The sequence below is a fragment of the Daphnia magna genome, unplaced genomic scaffold, assembly GCF_020631705.1.
Source record: "Daphnia magna isolate NIES unplaced genomic scaffold, ASM2063170v1.1 Dm_contigs152, whole genome shotgun sequence".
In the NCBI taxonomy this organism is placed as follows: domain Eukaryota; kingdom Metazoa; phylum Arthropoda; class Branchiopoda; order Diplostraca; family Daphniidae; genus Daphnia; species Daphnia magna.
Genome location: NW_025533143.1, coordinates 29569 through 42860, shown reverse-complemented (window position 1 = coordinate 42860; position 13292 = coordinate 29569). Strand labels below are relative to the sequence as shown.

General features: G+C 43.9%; 5 protein-coding genes and 1 long non-coding RNA gene across 7 annotated transcripts; 5 read left to right on the top strand and 1 right to left on the bottom strand.

The window, feature by feature from the left end:
* The first annotated feature begins 125 nt into the window (after positions 1-125).
* On the top strand, positions 126-3238 carry LOC116928386. The gene is made up of 7 exons (XM_032935467.2): positions 126-507; positions 588-661; positions 816-1007; positions 1084-1205; positions 1271-1392; positions 1455-1591; positions 1683-3238. The coding sequence occupies exons 2-7, from the start codon at positions 598-600 to the stop codon at positions 3083-3085; spliced, it is 2040 nt and encodes a 679-aa protein (XP_032791358.2). The 5' UTR covers positions 126-507; positions 588-597; the 3' UTR covers positions 3086-3238.
* A 141-nt stretch (positions 3239-3379) lies between these two features.
* On the top strand, positions 3380-5594 carry LOC123467154. Its single transcript, XM_045167199.1, has 7 exons — positions 3380-3915; positions 4021-4096; positions 4194-4319; positions 4423-4550; positions 4610-4731; positions 4792-4925; positions 4987-5594. Exons 2-7 carry the CDS (start codon positions 4027-4029, stop codon positions 5592-5594), a joined length of 1188 nt encoding a protein of 395 aa, XP_045023134.1. The 5' UTR covers positions 3380-3915; positions 4021-4026.
* Positions 5595-6111: 517 nt separating this feature from the next.
* Positions 6112-7858, top strand: LOC123467140. Of its 2 annotated transcripts, none has more exons than XM_045167194.1 (7): positions 6112-6299; positions 6399-6475; positions 6560-6796; positions 6891-7018; positions 7079-7200; positions 7278-7414; positions 7498-7858. In XM_045167194.1, the coding sequence occupies exons 2-7, from the start codon at positions 6409-6411 to the stop codon at positions 7617-7619; spliced, it is 813 nt and encodes a 270-aa protein (XP_045023129.1). In that variant the 5' UTR covers positions 6112-6299; positions 6399-6408; the 3' UTR covers positions 7620-7858. The 2 variants fall into 2 exon arrangements, with proteins under 2 accessions (XP_045023129.1, XP_045023128.1); XM_045167193.1 differs by having other exon boundaries at positions 6113-6299; positions 6369-6475.
* A 600-nt stretch (positions 7859-8458) lies between these two features.
* LOC116923733 lies at positions 8459-9943 on the top strand. Its single transcript, XM_032930250.2, has 6 exons — positions 8459-8622; positions 8696-8968; positions 9046-9173; positions 9239-9360; positions 9434-9570; positions 9637-9943. The coding sequence occupies exons 1-6, from the start codon at positions 8466-8468 to the stop codon at positions 9750-9752; spliced, it is 933 nt and encodes a 310-aa protein (XP_032786141.2). The 5' UTR covers positions 8459-8465; the 3' UTR covers positions 9753-9943.
* A 395-nt stretch (positions 9944-10338) lies between these two features.
* LOC123467139 lies at positions 10339-12855 on the top strand. The gene is made up of 6 exons (XM_045167191.1): positions 10339-10649; positions 10985-11697; positions 11759-11898; positions 11973-12094; positions 12177-12313; positions 12390-12855. The coding sequence occupies exons 2-6, from the start codon at positions 11130-11132 to the stop codon at positions 12680-12682; spliced, it is 1260 nt and encodes a 419-aa protein (XP_045023126.1). The 5' UTR covers positions 10339-10649; positions 10985-11129; the 3' UTR covers positions 12683-12855.
* On the bottom strand, positions 10648-11109 carry LOC123467151. Its single transcript, XR_006641653.1, has 2 exons — positions 10970-11109; positions 10648-10756 (listed from the first exon to the last, which is right to left on the bottom strand). It is a non-coding gene; the product is annotated as an uncharacterized LOC123467151 (long non-coding RNA).
* Positions 12856-13292: the final 437 nt, after the last annotated feature.

Genomic DNA, 13292 nt, shown 5'->3' with positions numbered 1-13292 from the left:
TGGCAACTGTTGAAAGCTGAAATACGGCGTTAAAAGAAGAAGAGATAGAAAAGGGATGCTTCCTTAAAAGATTTCGATTGGATGCCCACGAATGGGGTCTTGGAGTGAAATGGAAAGAAATCTAGGCCATCCGACCCGGATAATGTGGCACACTTTAGTTTATGGATACTCTAAATCGATCGTTAATTGAAATTGACCCACTTTGGTTTCAGTCAACTGCAAATGTGATCAACAATTGCCGAATGCTTTCTCCTTGTTAAACGATCGAACGATTTGCTTGAACTGTATGGCACACGACTATAGAAACTTGCCAGCGTTACGCACGGACGGTTGGGCCCACTAATTCCTAATCCCTAACACGTTTTTTTGTGATTGCCCGACTTACTTCAGTGTCCTTTTATTCATTTTGATTTGCCATTAAATTGTTGTGGAGCATTGAACAGCCGGGCAGAAGACGTCCCTTTTTGTTGGTTTCTATTTTCTTTTTTTTCTTCTGCAGTTTAAAAGGTAAAATGACAGCCATTCAACTTTCCTTTCAAAATTTCATTTCATTTGCCATTTCCGTTTGTTTAAATAATTGTTTCTAGAAATTTTGAAATGCGCCAACCATTTACAATCTTGTTCTTTAACCTGTGGATCGGCGTATGCTTTGCTTCAGCAGGTAAAAAAAAATCTCATCGTACAAGTATTTTCTAGGCTAGGCTACTGTTTCAATCAATACGAAACACAACGAAATGCATCGCAAACGAAGTGCAGAATTGAGCCGACCAAGATAGACTCTTGTTGGATACAATCGTCTTTTGCTATTGGAACAGGCATTATCGACTCCTTCCTCCTCGGATTGCATTCCGTCTCTGCTATCACGGCAATCATCAACGGCCAACAACAACTATCGTCACAATCAATTCCAGCTGACCAGACCGGCAATTACAACGCAACCGGTTATGCGCGTACCAACAGTTCGTCCGTTTTCGTTCCGACAGCAGACGGCGGTCAGCTGCGTGTAGGTACGTCTTTATTTTGCAATTGAACGAGGTTGAACGAGGTTGAAGAGGAGTCTAATCTCATCTAATTGGAGGGCAGATTTGTGCGAGGGTGACATTGTGGTTCCCTTGTCTTTTGATGTCCAAAAGGAGATGGTCATCAAATCGACCCATTTTCCGTTCAAACGTTCGACGCCTCTCATTTGTTCGTGGAACGTCAGGGTGAGTTGTACGAGTCGAAACACGTTCCATTGCCGAGTTGCATTTAACCGCCAACGATCTTGTAGGCGACCACCAACTGCCGTCGTGGACTAGTCACGATGACAATCAACGAACGCAGTCGGCTGTCAGACGTCGATGGATGTCGCAATGGATACTACACCGTGTCGCCGTTCATGGAAGATGCCAAGTAAATTGGCTGTTAAATACCGTCGATGAATATCTTTAATTGATTCTCGGTTCAACTGTCAGAATCTGTGGCCGCATCAACACCGTGCCCGTATTTCGCTGGTACGTCGAACACGAACATCCAGAAAACGTGACGATTACGTTGAGGCACATCGGTCTCGACGACGGCTACTCTGAAGGATTTAGTTTTAACCTTTCAGGTACATTTCTGACGTCAATAACACAAACGATTTCTAGTTGAAACCCTTTCATTTTTGGGGGGTTTTTTTATTGTAAAACAAACAAAAACAGGTGATTGCCTGCCCAACAGGGATGACACGACCATTAGCAAAGCCTGGGAATCTTATGGCAATTGGCTGCAACAGCTTTCCGAGACGCAGTTGACAACAGCAGGTGGACTTACGGTGGTCTTACCGTCGGTAGCGGCCACTCAGCCAAACATTTCGAATGACTCAACGCCCGTTCTGAATAATGAAGATGCTGTCAATACAACGACCGCCTCACCGCCAGATATCTCCACTGCCACCTTCTCGTGGCAAATTGCGGAGAGTAGCAGTCCGATTAGCTGGAGTCTAGAGACTAACCTGCAGTCCAACGTTTCAAATAGTTCCTCGTTCCCGACGCTTCCACCAGAGAACGTCACTTCCCCTGTCTATCCGACATTGAATTCCAGTGACGTTCTTCCATCAGACCGACCTACGACACGGCAACCCTCGCATCACCAACAGATCACCAATGACCCTGTGCACTTGGCTCCCGAAGATCATGGCGACATCCCGTGGCTCATTTTGAAACCTCTTGGTGAGTCATTGGCGCAAGTTGATCCAACTCCAAGCCCTCGCCCGTCATCGACGAAAAGGCCGACTACAGTAAAGCCTGTTGCTGTTGTTGTTGTCCCAGCCGACGTTCTGCTGAATAACGTTCACCCAGCTAAAAACGTTGACAACGCTGAACCCGAGATCCCCTGGCTCATATTGAAGACTCCCGATCGAAACGAATCATCTGTGGAACTCTACTCATCGAAACCCTCGGAGCAACTTGATTTCGTCAAAGAGGATCCGAATGCGTTTTACGATTATGATGAATCAGCCGATTCTTCTGAAAATGAGGCAGACTTGTTTTTAGAGTCGAATGCTGATCCCGAGGTAGACGTTTCATTGGAAACACCGGAAACGGTCCCATCGTACTTTGCAGGACATGACCTGGATGAACGTGACCACGGCCAGAAAGTGCCAACTGCTGAAGTTAAAAATGCAATTCCGTGGCTCATTTTGAAAAATCGCAATCCTCCCTCTTCGTCGAAACACGACTTACACCCGTACACTCGGAATGCTCCTGCGAACGTCCAGCTGCCAGCTTTCTTCATTTCGAGAGCTCCGTCGATGACATCCCAATCCTCCCTTCGCAAGAGCCAACCGTTCAGCACAAAGAAGACACTAGTGCATCGTGTCTCTGCTGACTTTGTCCCCATCGATGCAATCGAGTCCTCAGACCGGCCTGGGGATTGGTCGGAGGACAACCAGCCAGTCGACGTAAGCCACTGGATGCAGTCCGCCCTCGATGAGCCGGTGGTGGTAACTATGAGTCCTCTGGCTGATCATGAATCGCCGACACCGGCAAGTACAACACATTCGCCTAGAAATGACCAACCCATTCTTCTCCGTCGCAACCCTTTATTGACATTTGACGATTAACTGTCCCCCCGAGCAGAGCATCTAGGCGAACGAATACTTAATTTATCCCAACTTTTTAGACACCGAATAGTTCAATAAACCCTACCGTTTCCAAGCAACAACAACAACAAAAAACTCAGTTCCGATGTCAAATATACGTTTATCTTTCCATTTTTTAAATGTGAGAAGTGAAACTGTAGTCATTTTGTTAGTGAATTGGTAGTGAAAATTACAGTTTTCCGATAGGGGGGGCGTTTCCGTGAGACTTTCACCGGACGCCAAATAACCTACAAGTTTTGGTAAAACAATTGCTAAAAACAAAAAGACCGAAATCTAGGGCTTCTTCGCGTGCGTGTGATGTGGCGCAAAGGTTTTTTTAACGACTAGGGTCCGATCGTTAATTGAAAAACGACCCAGTTGTTCAATGCGGGACAACGATCGAGACCACAACAAAGAGATGAGTATCATCAGACGCATATTATCTCATCTCACCACTCTACTCTCTTTTCCTTTTTTTTTTTGTTTTTAATTCATCTTGAACAGTGTAGCCCTGTACGTGTTGAACACGAGAACTAGAAAGGCGTTGGCGTCACAGTCGAGCAGATGAGAAGTCACCGAGTCAACGAGGAAAGCCGAGTTATATCATTCGTGTGAATCGTCTATAGTTTGTGCGCGTGTATCCACTCGTCGAGCGAAACTGCAAAGAAGAAGAAGAAGAAGAAAAAAAGGCAATAGCTGGCAATTCGGTGTGGCCTGCAGTCTCTGTCCAGCCTCCGTAGCCATTGAATAAAAAAACTGAACTGCCGGCCGGCCATCAGTTTTACTTTACGCAAACTGTTCCCAAATTAACGGTGAGTCTACTGGCGCTTCTTCAATCAATGGCAGCGATATTGTTTTGTTTTTTTTGTTTGTTTGTTTTTTTCAAATGGATTCAATTTTTCTTTGTTGTCCAATAGCCAAAAATGCGCCAATCCAGTCTGTTCCTCTCGGCCATAATAGGCGTTTGCATCTTTGTCTCTTTCACTTCAGCAGGTACCCAAATGCTGTCAAGTGAACCAAAGATTGTAGATTGACATTAATCGTGATTCCTTCTTTCTTTTGGCGGGTTGGTGATTGAAAATGTCGACAGGTGTTTTAGATTCGCTTTCCAAGAAGAAGAAATCGCCATCGAAATCGATAACCGGCCATAGGGAATGGCCTTCCAACAGCTCATCAACGGTCGTGCCAACTGCTGACGGTGGTCAACTGAAAGTTGGTATAAACCAAGTGAATCCTTTCATATTGTGTTCATATAGTGTTGGAAAATCTTGATTCTACAAAATGTCTACAAATCGTTCAATTCTATTCATTCGTGGCAGACTTGTGTGAGGCAAACATCGTTATCCCCTTGACCTCACAACGCGCAGCCAAGCGGAATTTCACCGTCAAATCGACGCAGTTTCCGTTCAAACGCTCTACACCTCTCATCTGCTCCTGGAATGTCAAGGTGAACGTTTCAAAAACTGATAAATCAACAAAAAAATCAATGGTAATATTCATGTATAGGTGAGTAAGAGCTGTCGTCGTGGTCTAGTCACCATGTCCATCAACGAACGGAGTCGATTGGCCGGCGATCAAGGATGTCTCAACGGATACTACACTGTCTCGCCGATCATGGATGACATCAAGTACGTGCGTCTTTTTAGATTGATTGTAACATGTCTTCATTGAAATGATGGAACACGTAGAATTTGTGGCCGTGTCAATTTCGTTCCGGCCTTGCAGTGGTACGTCGAAGACCAACAACTCGAAGTCACCGTTCATTTGAAACACGTCGGACTCGACGACGGCTACTCCGAGGGTTTGGCTTTCACCTTGTCGGGTAAGTGAGTCACATGAAAGATTGCGCAAGACGTCGTTGTGTATCGCCATTCATTTAACAGGTGAATGCCTCAATGAGCAATCGGACATGACGAAAAACAAAGCATCTAAAACGTACAGTCATTGGCTGCAACAAGTTGCCAGTCAGTCCTTGAAGTTTGGCGTCCCTACCGTCGCCTTACCGGACGGACTCGATTTGGAAAGCATTCTAAATGATTCTGAATCTGAAACGGAAGATGAATTGGTCGACGTGTCGACCACACCGCGTCCCCCCAATGTGACGGACAAAAAACCACCCAAGAAAAACGGCGTGGACTTTGACCTGGAAACGCCGTGGCATCTGCTCAAAAACCAATCAGCGCCCACTGCAGCCCCATCTCCGGTGAGAAATAGCCCGAAACCCCAGCCACCGGCTGCCAACACCACCAACTCAGAGCCCCACCCGATCATTCATCTGACATACCAAACGCTTAATCAATCAATCCCATCAACAAGTGCCCCAAAGAAGGTCTCGATTCCCACGAAATCTCCTGCCAAACCAGCTGCTCTTACCGATTTGTTCAATCTCGAAACTCCTTGGCATGTCCTTAAAAATCAGTCGGTGATGGCGACAGTGCCACCTCCAAAAAGAATGGCACAAACTCCTCCCATGCTCAAACGGTGGAGTTAATCCTGTGGACTTGAACTTGGACATCATCTTTTAGTATTTTAATCGTCTTCTCTAAAATACTTTAATTGCTTAGAATTTATTTAAACTTGCACGACCAACCAAACGCGCGAGTGTCGGTTGGCCTAGTTATTGATTGTTGGCATAAAATTATCGTTTAATAGCAAATACGAAGATGAAATATCGAAAGCAATAAACGCAAAAATGAATGAATCCATTGTTATCCTGATCTAATTGACTATTTATGGCGTTGATGGTGTTCTTGAAATCCTTTTTAACGTTCCGCTCGCTATCGCTTACGAGGCATCGTAACGAGCGAGAGAACATGGCAGACACTAAACCTATTTACTACTGTCGACGTGTCTCTTTCTCACGGTGTTCTCCGTCGTGAATGGACGGCGGGATGAACGGGAATCGCCATGCGTGTCATCATCGCGACTCAATGGCCCGTGAAAATAACAAAATGGAGGACGCTACGGGTTATAAATAGTCGTTTTTTGTTTTCAATACGGTGTTTTTGTGCGAGCCAATAACCACGTCAGGTGTCTTCACGAACACACTCTAGGAAATAAGCCCGTTACGTGTTGTTTTCCGCGTCCAGTCTTCATCCAGCCTCTTGAGCACTTGAGTCACCAAGTATACGGAGATCACCAGTCTCTCTTCATTCGGATTTTTTGTCACCTGCAATTCGCAACAGTGTTTAATAAGGTCAGTTTTCTATTTCAACTATTTACTTTAATAGCGAACTGGACACTAATGTCTCGTGTTTGGGTCCAGTGAAAGTCTCATCGCCTTCGCTTTGCGCAGATTAGTTGAAATGCGTCAGCCATCGCTCATGCAGACCTTGTTCATCCTTGGCGTTGTCTTCTCCTTCACATCTGCAGGTATGACGATCACAACCAGTGGAAACAGTTTTCGCGATGAAGCTAATGCCTTGTTTGACTAACCCCTGAAAACAAAAATGAAAGGAATTCTCAAACGTATTCAGCAAATTCCGAATCCCATTTCGTCTTTCCTGCTCGGTTGGAGGGAGGCCAATGGTACCGACACGGGCGCTGACGAAAGCGAAGTGGAAAGCTTGTTACCTCCACCGTTGCCGCCCGTCCTTCCCAACGTGACCAATTATTCGCATTACAAGTCGGAAGGGCAAACCGTCAGCTCGACGGTTGTCGTGCCCACTGCCGACGGCGGCCACCGCAATGTAGGTAAACAAACAAGTCATCCAACGTTCTTTATCGGTTTGCAAGTATTTCAGTTGCCCAACACTACGGACACATTTCAAATGCATTTTTGCGACAGACTTGTGCGAAGGCAACATCCTTGTGCCATTGTCCAACGATCGCAATACTTTGATTGAGGAGACTTTCAAATCGACGAAATTCCCTTATGAACGTGCCACTCCTCTCATCTGTTCCTGGAACGTTAGGGTATACCGATCTTAGCCCAACTTCTTCTATGATGTCATTCACCTGTTCAATCACGTCTAGGTGAGTGACAACTGTCGTCGCGGATTAGTTACGATGACAATCAACAAACGCAGTCGATTAGCTGAGGTGGAAGGATGCGCTAAAGGATATTATCGAGTCTCTCCCTTCATGAAAGAAGCCAAGTAAAACTAACGCAGTGACATCCACATTTTGCTGACTGATTTCATTTTGGTGGTGGTGGTGGTGGGGGATCGGATAGAATCTGTGGACGTATCGAAACTGTACCGACCTTCCAGTGGTACGTCGAAGATCAACAACCCGAAAACGTCACCATCAGTCTGAGACACGTCGGACTCAACGACGGCTACTGGGAGGGATTGTCTTTCACCTTGTCAGGTGAGTCCCCCTTATTTGTGCACTGGAGACACACGATCCCGATGTGTAAACGTCTCCTTTTGATCGTTGACTGTGAATGACAGGTGAATGTCTCCCCAACAAATCTGATTTATCCATCAGCAAAGCTGTGAAATCCTATAGCAATTGGCTGCATCAGCTTTCCAGGGAATCTGAAGCACTCGATCTTGTGGTGGTGACGCAATAACTCATCCTACTCGGTGACGCATCCAACTCGACCACCAAAGGCGTGCAAAACAAAAGGGGGCGTATATCTCTCTGACGCAACCTTCATCAAGGTCTTAATTATACGCACCATGTCGGTTTAGAAACACAAAAAGAGTTCATGTAGGGGGGGGCATCATTTTATTCATGTGGTCCATGTAAACCTATAATGTTATTTATGTATCAGTTTGACATAACTTATTATACACGTTGACACGTAAACGTTTGTTTTCCCAATAAACAAGAGGAAAAATGGCACCTGGACAAATCGTTAAGTGAAGTGTCAAAGCTCTAAGCAACATGTGTTTTCCTGCCTAATTAAAGAGATTGGGTGTCTGTGGCGCTATAAATATAAAGACTGCAACCCACCGCAACTTTAGCTAATGAATAGAAGAGTATAATATTAGAAGATACTGTAGTTTTTGGTCGTCTAAAGTTCAAGGCGTTCTCAGGGCTGCTGGAACTGGCCGTGAAGCAGACCCTAAACGGACAAGTTTCAAGCTGATCACACACAGTTGCAATGGCAGACAAATTCTTCTGCTCGTTTTTATGGCTTGACCAAGTAAACAATAGGCGAGGCTAATCTATAAGGAGCGTCTCTCCATCATCACGGATGACTGAACATCTTCTGCGGTTGATGCAGCAAAGGAGGCACCCATCTACGGTTGATGTCCTATTTACTATGATATCAAATCAGCTAAACAGTAAAGAGGTAAAGAAAAACGCTTTGAATGGGTGTTGCAAATGAAAACGTGAGAACAACACGCCATCAGCTTATCGCCTTGTGTGAATTTGTTTCTTGGCAGAGGCGAAAAAAGGAGTTTACTTGATGGCCGACACTTGCAGTCTTCACTCAGCTTCCATAGCATCAAAATCGCATTTACAGAGACTTCTCCAATTAAAACCAAGAAGAAGAAGAAGAATGCGTCGGCCATTGCTCGTTTGGTTGTTGACACTTTTCGCTGTCGTCTCCTTTACATCTGCAGGTGATATAACTATTAAGAGACTAACATTTGGTGTGCAACTATATTGAATGCCTCTTTGTGAAATCCATGACAGGAATAATGCAGCACGTTCCTCGAATTCCGAATCTATTCACCTATTTCTTCCAGGGATTGAGAGAAGCCAACAAAACTGAAACAAAACAACCTGCCTCACCTGTCCCTCCTTTCCTACTCGGACTTCAGGAAGGATCTCAAAGTGAGATAGAGAGCACCACACTACCACCCATTCTGCCCAGTGTGTTGAACTCGTATTACAACATGGAAGGCGAAACCATCAGTTCATCCATTACTTTGCCTTCTTCCGGAAACGGTGGTCAGCGACGTGTCGGTAAATTTCATGTTAAAACATCGTGTTAAGCGTATAGTGAAAACTAATCGAGTTCACTGTTTGTTCTCTTGTTTCAGATTTGTGTGAAGGGGACATTGTTGTTCCCCTGTCAAACGATCGAAATACGTTGATCGAGCAAACCTACAAGTCGACAAAGTTCCCCTACGAACGATCCAATCCTCTCGTCTGCACTTGGAATGTCAAGGTACATTTCTGTCTTGTCTTTTTCTTTTAATCGTGTTGACTGGACTGTTAATAACGCAACGACAGGTAACGGACAACTGCCGTCGGGGCGTCGTTACGATGAGAATCAACAAACGCAGTCGACTGGCTGACGTGGACGGATGCACCAAAGGATACTATCGTGTTTCACCTTTTATGAAAGAAACAAAGTACTATTCCATATTGTATAGAGCATTTAGTCATAAAAATTGTACCCTTGATTTAATTTCTTATCCCAAAAAGAATCTGCGGACGAATCGAGACACTTCCGCCCTTCCAGTGGTACGTCGAAGACCAACAACCTGACGATGTCAGTATTGTCTTGAAACATGCCGGACTCAACGACGGCTATTGGGAGGGATTGTCTTTTACTTTGTCAGGTAACTTGGACTGATTAAACATGCAAATGAGCGTCATAGCCAGTTTAAACTCTTATCAAAAATTAGGCGAATGCCTTCCCAATGACTCGAACATGACGAGCAGCCAAGCCTTGAAAACATACAACAGTTGGATGCAAAAAATTTTAAAAGAATCTGAAACTGTAGATCTTACAGTCGCTTAAGAAAGAATTTTTGAGAAAAAGAATGGACTCCTGCATCATAACTTGCAGCAACTCTTGTGCAGCCGCTTTGGTCTCATCTGCACATTTGATTCCAGCAAATGCAACAGGCATTTATGTAATTGCATATTAAACGATTATTTATTGAATCGCATATTTCTTTGAATGCCGAATAAACGAATTGAAAAAACAAACAACTGTTATACATTTGGCCAAGATCATTCCCGGAAATTCACGAGCCGATTATTATTATTTTTTCTATCAACCGTTATGACGATCATCAATGCATAGTGTGAAAGATGAGCAAGAAGAAAACGGCTTGAAAAGAAGACGGAAGAAAACGATCGTCCTATTTGTTATCGAGGTGTCTTGCTTTTCCTCTCTATTTTATAGCCACTAATTTGGTTGTACAAACTATTACAAGTGTTACACGAGCATTCGAGAAAATTAATCGGGAAGTGTTGTAGAGAGGAAACGTAGAAACACCAACCGCAAACTTAGTCTTTGCCCAGCAGCATCGAGATGCGACAAAATGCCTACTTTCTCCCATAAACACCTGTTTAATGCACACACGACGAGGTGTAGGAACAGTTGGGATGGAAACATTTTGCTTGCGGATAATTGTGTATCATCCCTTTCCTCTCTGTTTTTTTGTGTGTCTCTATTCCTCTCTCTTTCTCTCCCTTCCTCTCATTAGCGAGAACTTGATGCCAAATGACTTTTTTGTCTCCAGTCGTTGGAGAAAACTGAAACTTTCAAGTAGAGAAAATGAGGAGAAAGAAAGGCTTTTATTTGATCATTTGCTCCACAGTATATCTCAGTCCAATCTTTGCAACATATCGAATAACATCCAGACTAGTGACGTGTCCAATTCGAGAATTGAAAGCCTTATATTTTTGGGTGAGTCTTAGTCACCTGTTGATTTCATCTCCATTGACCAGCCAACAGTGAAATGCACCAGTTTTACTCGGTTTTGCCATTGATTGCTCTCTGTATTGGTGTTACATCTGCAGGTAAAAATGATATTACTTCCATTCTTCAAAGTGCTAAATTATACAAAAGAGATCGGAAACTGAAATATTGGGCAACAGTGAAGCTGGATGGGAACAGAAATGTGGGTTTTCTGAACCACTCCACTTCATTGAGAACCCGTTGAGTTGCCAATAACCTCTTTAATAGTTGCACAAGTAGTTCCCAACCACTGAAAATCACTCATTTACCTATTTTCATATCAGGAATTGTGGATCGAATCCAGTACAATCCCATCAAGTCTTTTTCCAAGGCACGAAAGGAGCTGATGCATTTCAAAGTCAACATCACAACATTCCTTACGAAGCAGCCATCTTTGATGATGATATAGTAATAATCGACGACTTCCAAATGACTGGTAACTATGAAAGACCAACAAACATGTTTTCCAACGAGCCGTCTTCCATCAGCAAATTCAACAGACGAAGGCCACAGTCTAGTACAAAACGTAGGCCACAGTCCAGTACAAAACGTAAACCATCAACACTACCACAGCGTTATTCAAACACAAAGAAGGTCAAATCAACTCCTTTGCCCGTCACTGGAGCTCATGCCGTAGTCGGTACCCACTTCGGCGAAATAGCCATTTTTACTAGCAAAGGGCGTTTATGGCTCAATGCCACCAGTCTAGAGAGGCCTGTGCCACTAGGAGCTGCCAAGGACAGCGATTCCATCTCTGTCGGCAATAAAAACGCCAATGAAATATGGGTCAATACGACCAGCTGGAATAAACTCGTCTCACTCGAGGACATTGCTGCTGGGCGAAGACCTGTTACGCTTAATCCCAGCGAAAAACGCAAGCCCGTGAAAGTGGATAGCGACGTTGTTGGACGGCCACCGCTGAGCAAAGGCAGCATCTCAGCAGATTATGTTACGCAATCACCTATCGTCCTACCGGAAAGAGGAACTTATCAATACGGTCTCTATTACAACCCATTGGCTTCCAAAAGAAGAAATCGTTTACAAATTATTTTTGACAGATACTTGCGGACTAAACCTCGTTATTCCCTTAACTGCTGATCGTATCGTCTTGAGAGAGCAAGGACTTAAACCAAACTACAAATCGACTGGATTCCCGCACGAACGAGACTATCCTCTAGTGTGCACTTGGAATATCAAGGTGTGGGCTCGCCCATAAATGCCATTTGCTATTACGTTTTTGACGTTGATCAGTTCCATTGGAAACGATGATAGGTTAATAAAATTTGTCGTCGTGCCCGCATCACCATGAAAGTGGATGGACGCAGTCGATTGCCTGATGTAGAAGGATGCGTAAAAGGATATCTTCACATCTCTCCGTTCATGAACCAAACCAGGTATGACAATCTGATTGTTACACTCATTTTACGTTACCTGACGGAACTAAATCTATTCTCTTTTCGAATGATTACGTAAAAGACTCTGCGGCCGTATTGATAGCATTCCACCCTACCATTGGTACGTCGACGACCAACAACCCAACGATGTCACCATTACCATGAAAAACATTGGGATCAACGATGGCTACTCAGAGGGCTTGTCGTTTACCCTTCAAGGTGAGACAAACAAGAAACCTTTTATTGTTTCCTAGTTAATAACGTGTTTTTGAAAAAAACCAACAAAAAATTGAAGGTGAATGTCTGCCAATCGAAAGAGGATCGTTTGACGTTGACAAGGAAAATGTTGAATCTAATGCCAACTGGATGGATCGTCTGATCAAAGAGATGGCAACGACGGGTTACGGAGCAACGTTAGCTGACGGCAGCCTGAAATTAACAGCCAAGAAGCCCAGCTTGTCGGAAATTCATCCAGACGATGGAAAGAGACTTGTGAACTCGACCCACATTCCTGCCGTTCCTATCGATCAGATTTTTGACGATGCTATAACTTATATCACCACGCTACTAGACAATAAGTCTGAATAGAATTATTTAGCAATGCCTTCCCTAAAGAATAATGATCGAATCCCCGTTTTGTTATTGTTGACTTGTATTTTCAGCAATTCGTTTTGTTAATGCCGCGAATTTATTTTGTTGTTTTAGTATAGAATTATTATATACGTATATATAAAATTAGTAAATAAAATATGCGCAATCAGGATAGTCTGTGAAAGCAGGCCAATTATCAATCGATTAAAATAGAGAATTTCACAGGATAACACATGTAAAGTTGACGGCATTCTCAAGACTTGAAATTACTGCGCGAAAACACGAGCCAAAAACAAGCCCTTAGCGATCTGGGACATCCCGTATAGTTGTCGATTACGTCCTATATTTACAATCAAGTCCGACTTTGTTTTCTGCTTTGGGCATTGTAGGTACGTAAGTATAGTACCCGTGGAAAATAAAAAGAGTCCGGGTGACTTGCCGAGACCACTGGAACGTGAGAAACAAAACCAAAAACATTCGGGAACACCTAGTTCGTACTACGGTTGTCCAATGGCTTTCTGGTTGGATAAAATGCAAATGTAAAAAGGCAATTGCTCGACCCCGTCTTCATCCAGTGTCGATTCAGTCTTCAGACTCGTTGCAATCG

Coding starts and splice junctions, on each gene's coding strand:
- LOC123467140 (XM_045167194.1), top strand. CDS start 6,409: ATGCGTCAGCCATCGCTCATGCAGACCTTGTTCATCCTTGGCGTTGTC. Junction 7,019..7,078: donor TCTGTTCCTGGAACGTTAGG/GTATACCGATCT, acceptor AATCACGTCTAG/GTGAGTGACAACTGTCGTCG. Junction 7,415..7,497: donor ATTGTCTTTCACCTTGTCAG/GTGAGTCCCCCT, acceptor TGTGAATGACAG/GTGAATGTCTCCCCAACAAA.
- LOC123467154 (XM_045167199.1), top strand. CDS start 4,027: ATGCGCCAATCCAGTCTGTTCCTCTCGGCCATAATAGGCGTTTGCATC. Junction 4,097..4,193: donor TGTCTCTTTCACTTCAGCAG/GTACCCAAATGC, acceptor AAATGTCGACAG/GTGTTTTAGATTCGCTTTCC. Junction 4,732..4,791: donor CCGATCATGGATGACATCAA/GTACGTGCGTCT, acceptor TGGAACACGTAG/AATTTGTGGCCGTGTCAATT.
- LOC116928386 (XM_032935467.2), top strand. CDS start 598: ATGCGCCAACCATTTACAATCTTGTTCTTTAACCTGTGGATCGGCGTA. Junction 662..815: donor CGTATGCTTTGCTTCAGCAG/GTAAAAAAAAAT, acceptor CTATTGGAACAG/GCATTATCGACTCCTTCCTC. Junction 1,008..1,083: donor CGGCGGTCAGCTGCGTGTAG/GTACGTCTTTAT, acceptor ATTGGAGGGCAG/ATTTGTGCGAGGGTGACATT.
- LOC123467139 (XM_045167191.1), top strand. CDS start 11,130: ATGACTGGTAACTATGAAAGACCAACAAACATGTTTTCCAACGAGCCG. Junction 11,899..11,972: donor TGTGCACTTGGAATATCAAG/GTGTGGGCTCGC, acceptor AAACGATGATAG/GTTAATAAAATTTGTCGTCG. Junction 12,095..12,176: donor CCGTTCATGAACCAAACCAG/GTATGACAATCT, acceptor ATTACGTAAAAG/ACTCTGCGGCCGTATTGATA.
- LOC116923733 (XM_032930250.2), top strand. CDS start 8,466: ATGGCCGACACTTGCAGTCTTCACTCAGCTTCCATAGCATCAAAATCG. Junction 8,969..9,045: donor CGGTGGTCAGCGACGTGTCG/GTAAATTTCATG, acceptor CTCTTGTTTCAG/ATTTGTGTGAAGGGGACATT. Junction 9,571..9,636: donor ATTGTCTTTTACTTTGTCAG/GTAACTTGGACT, acceptor ATCAAAAATTAG/GCGAATGCCTTCCCAATGAC.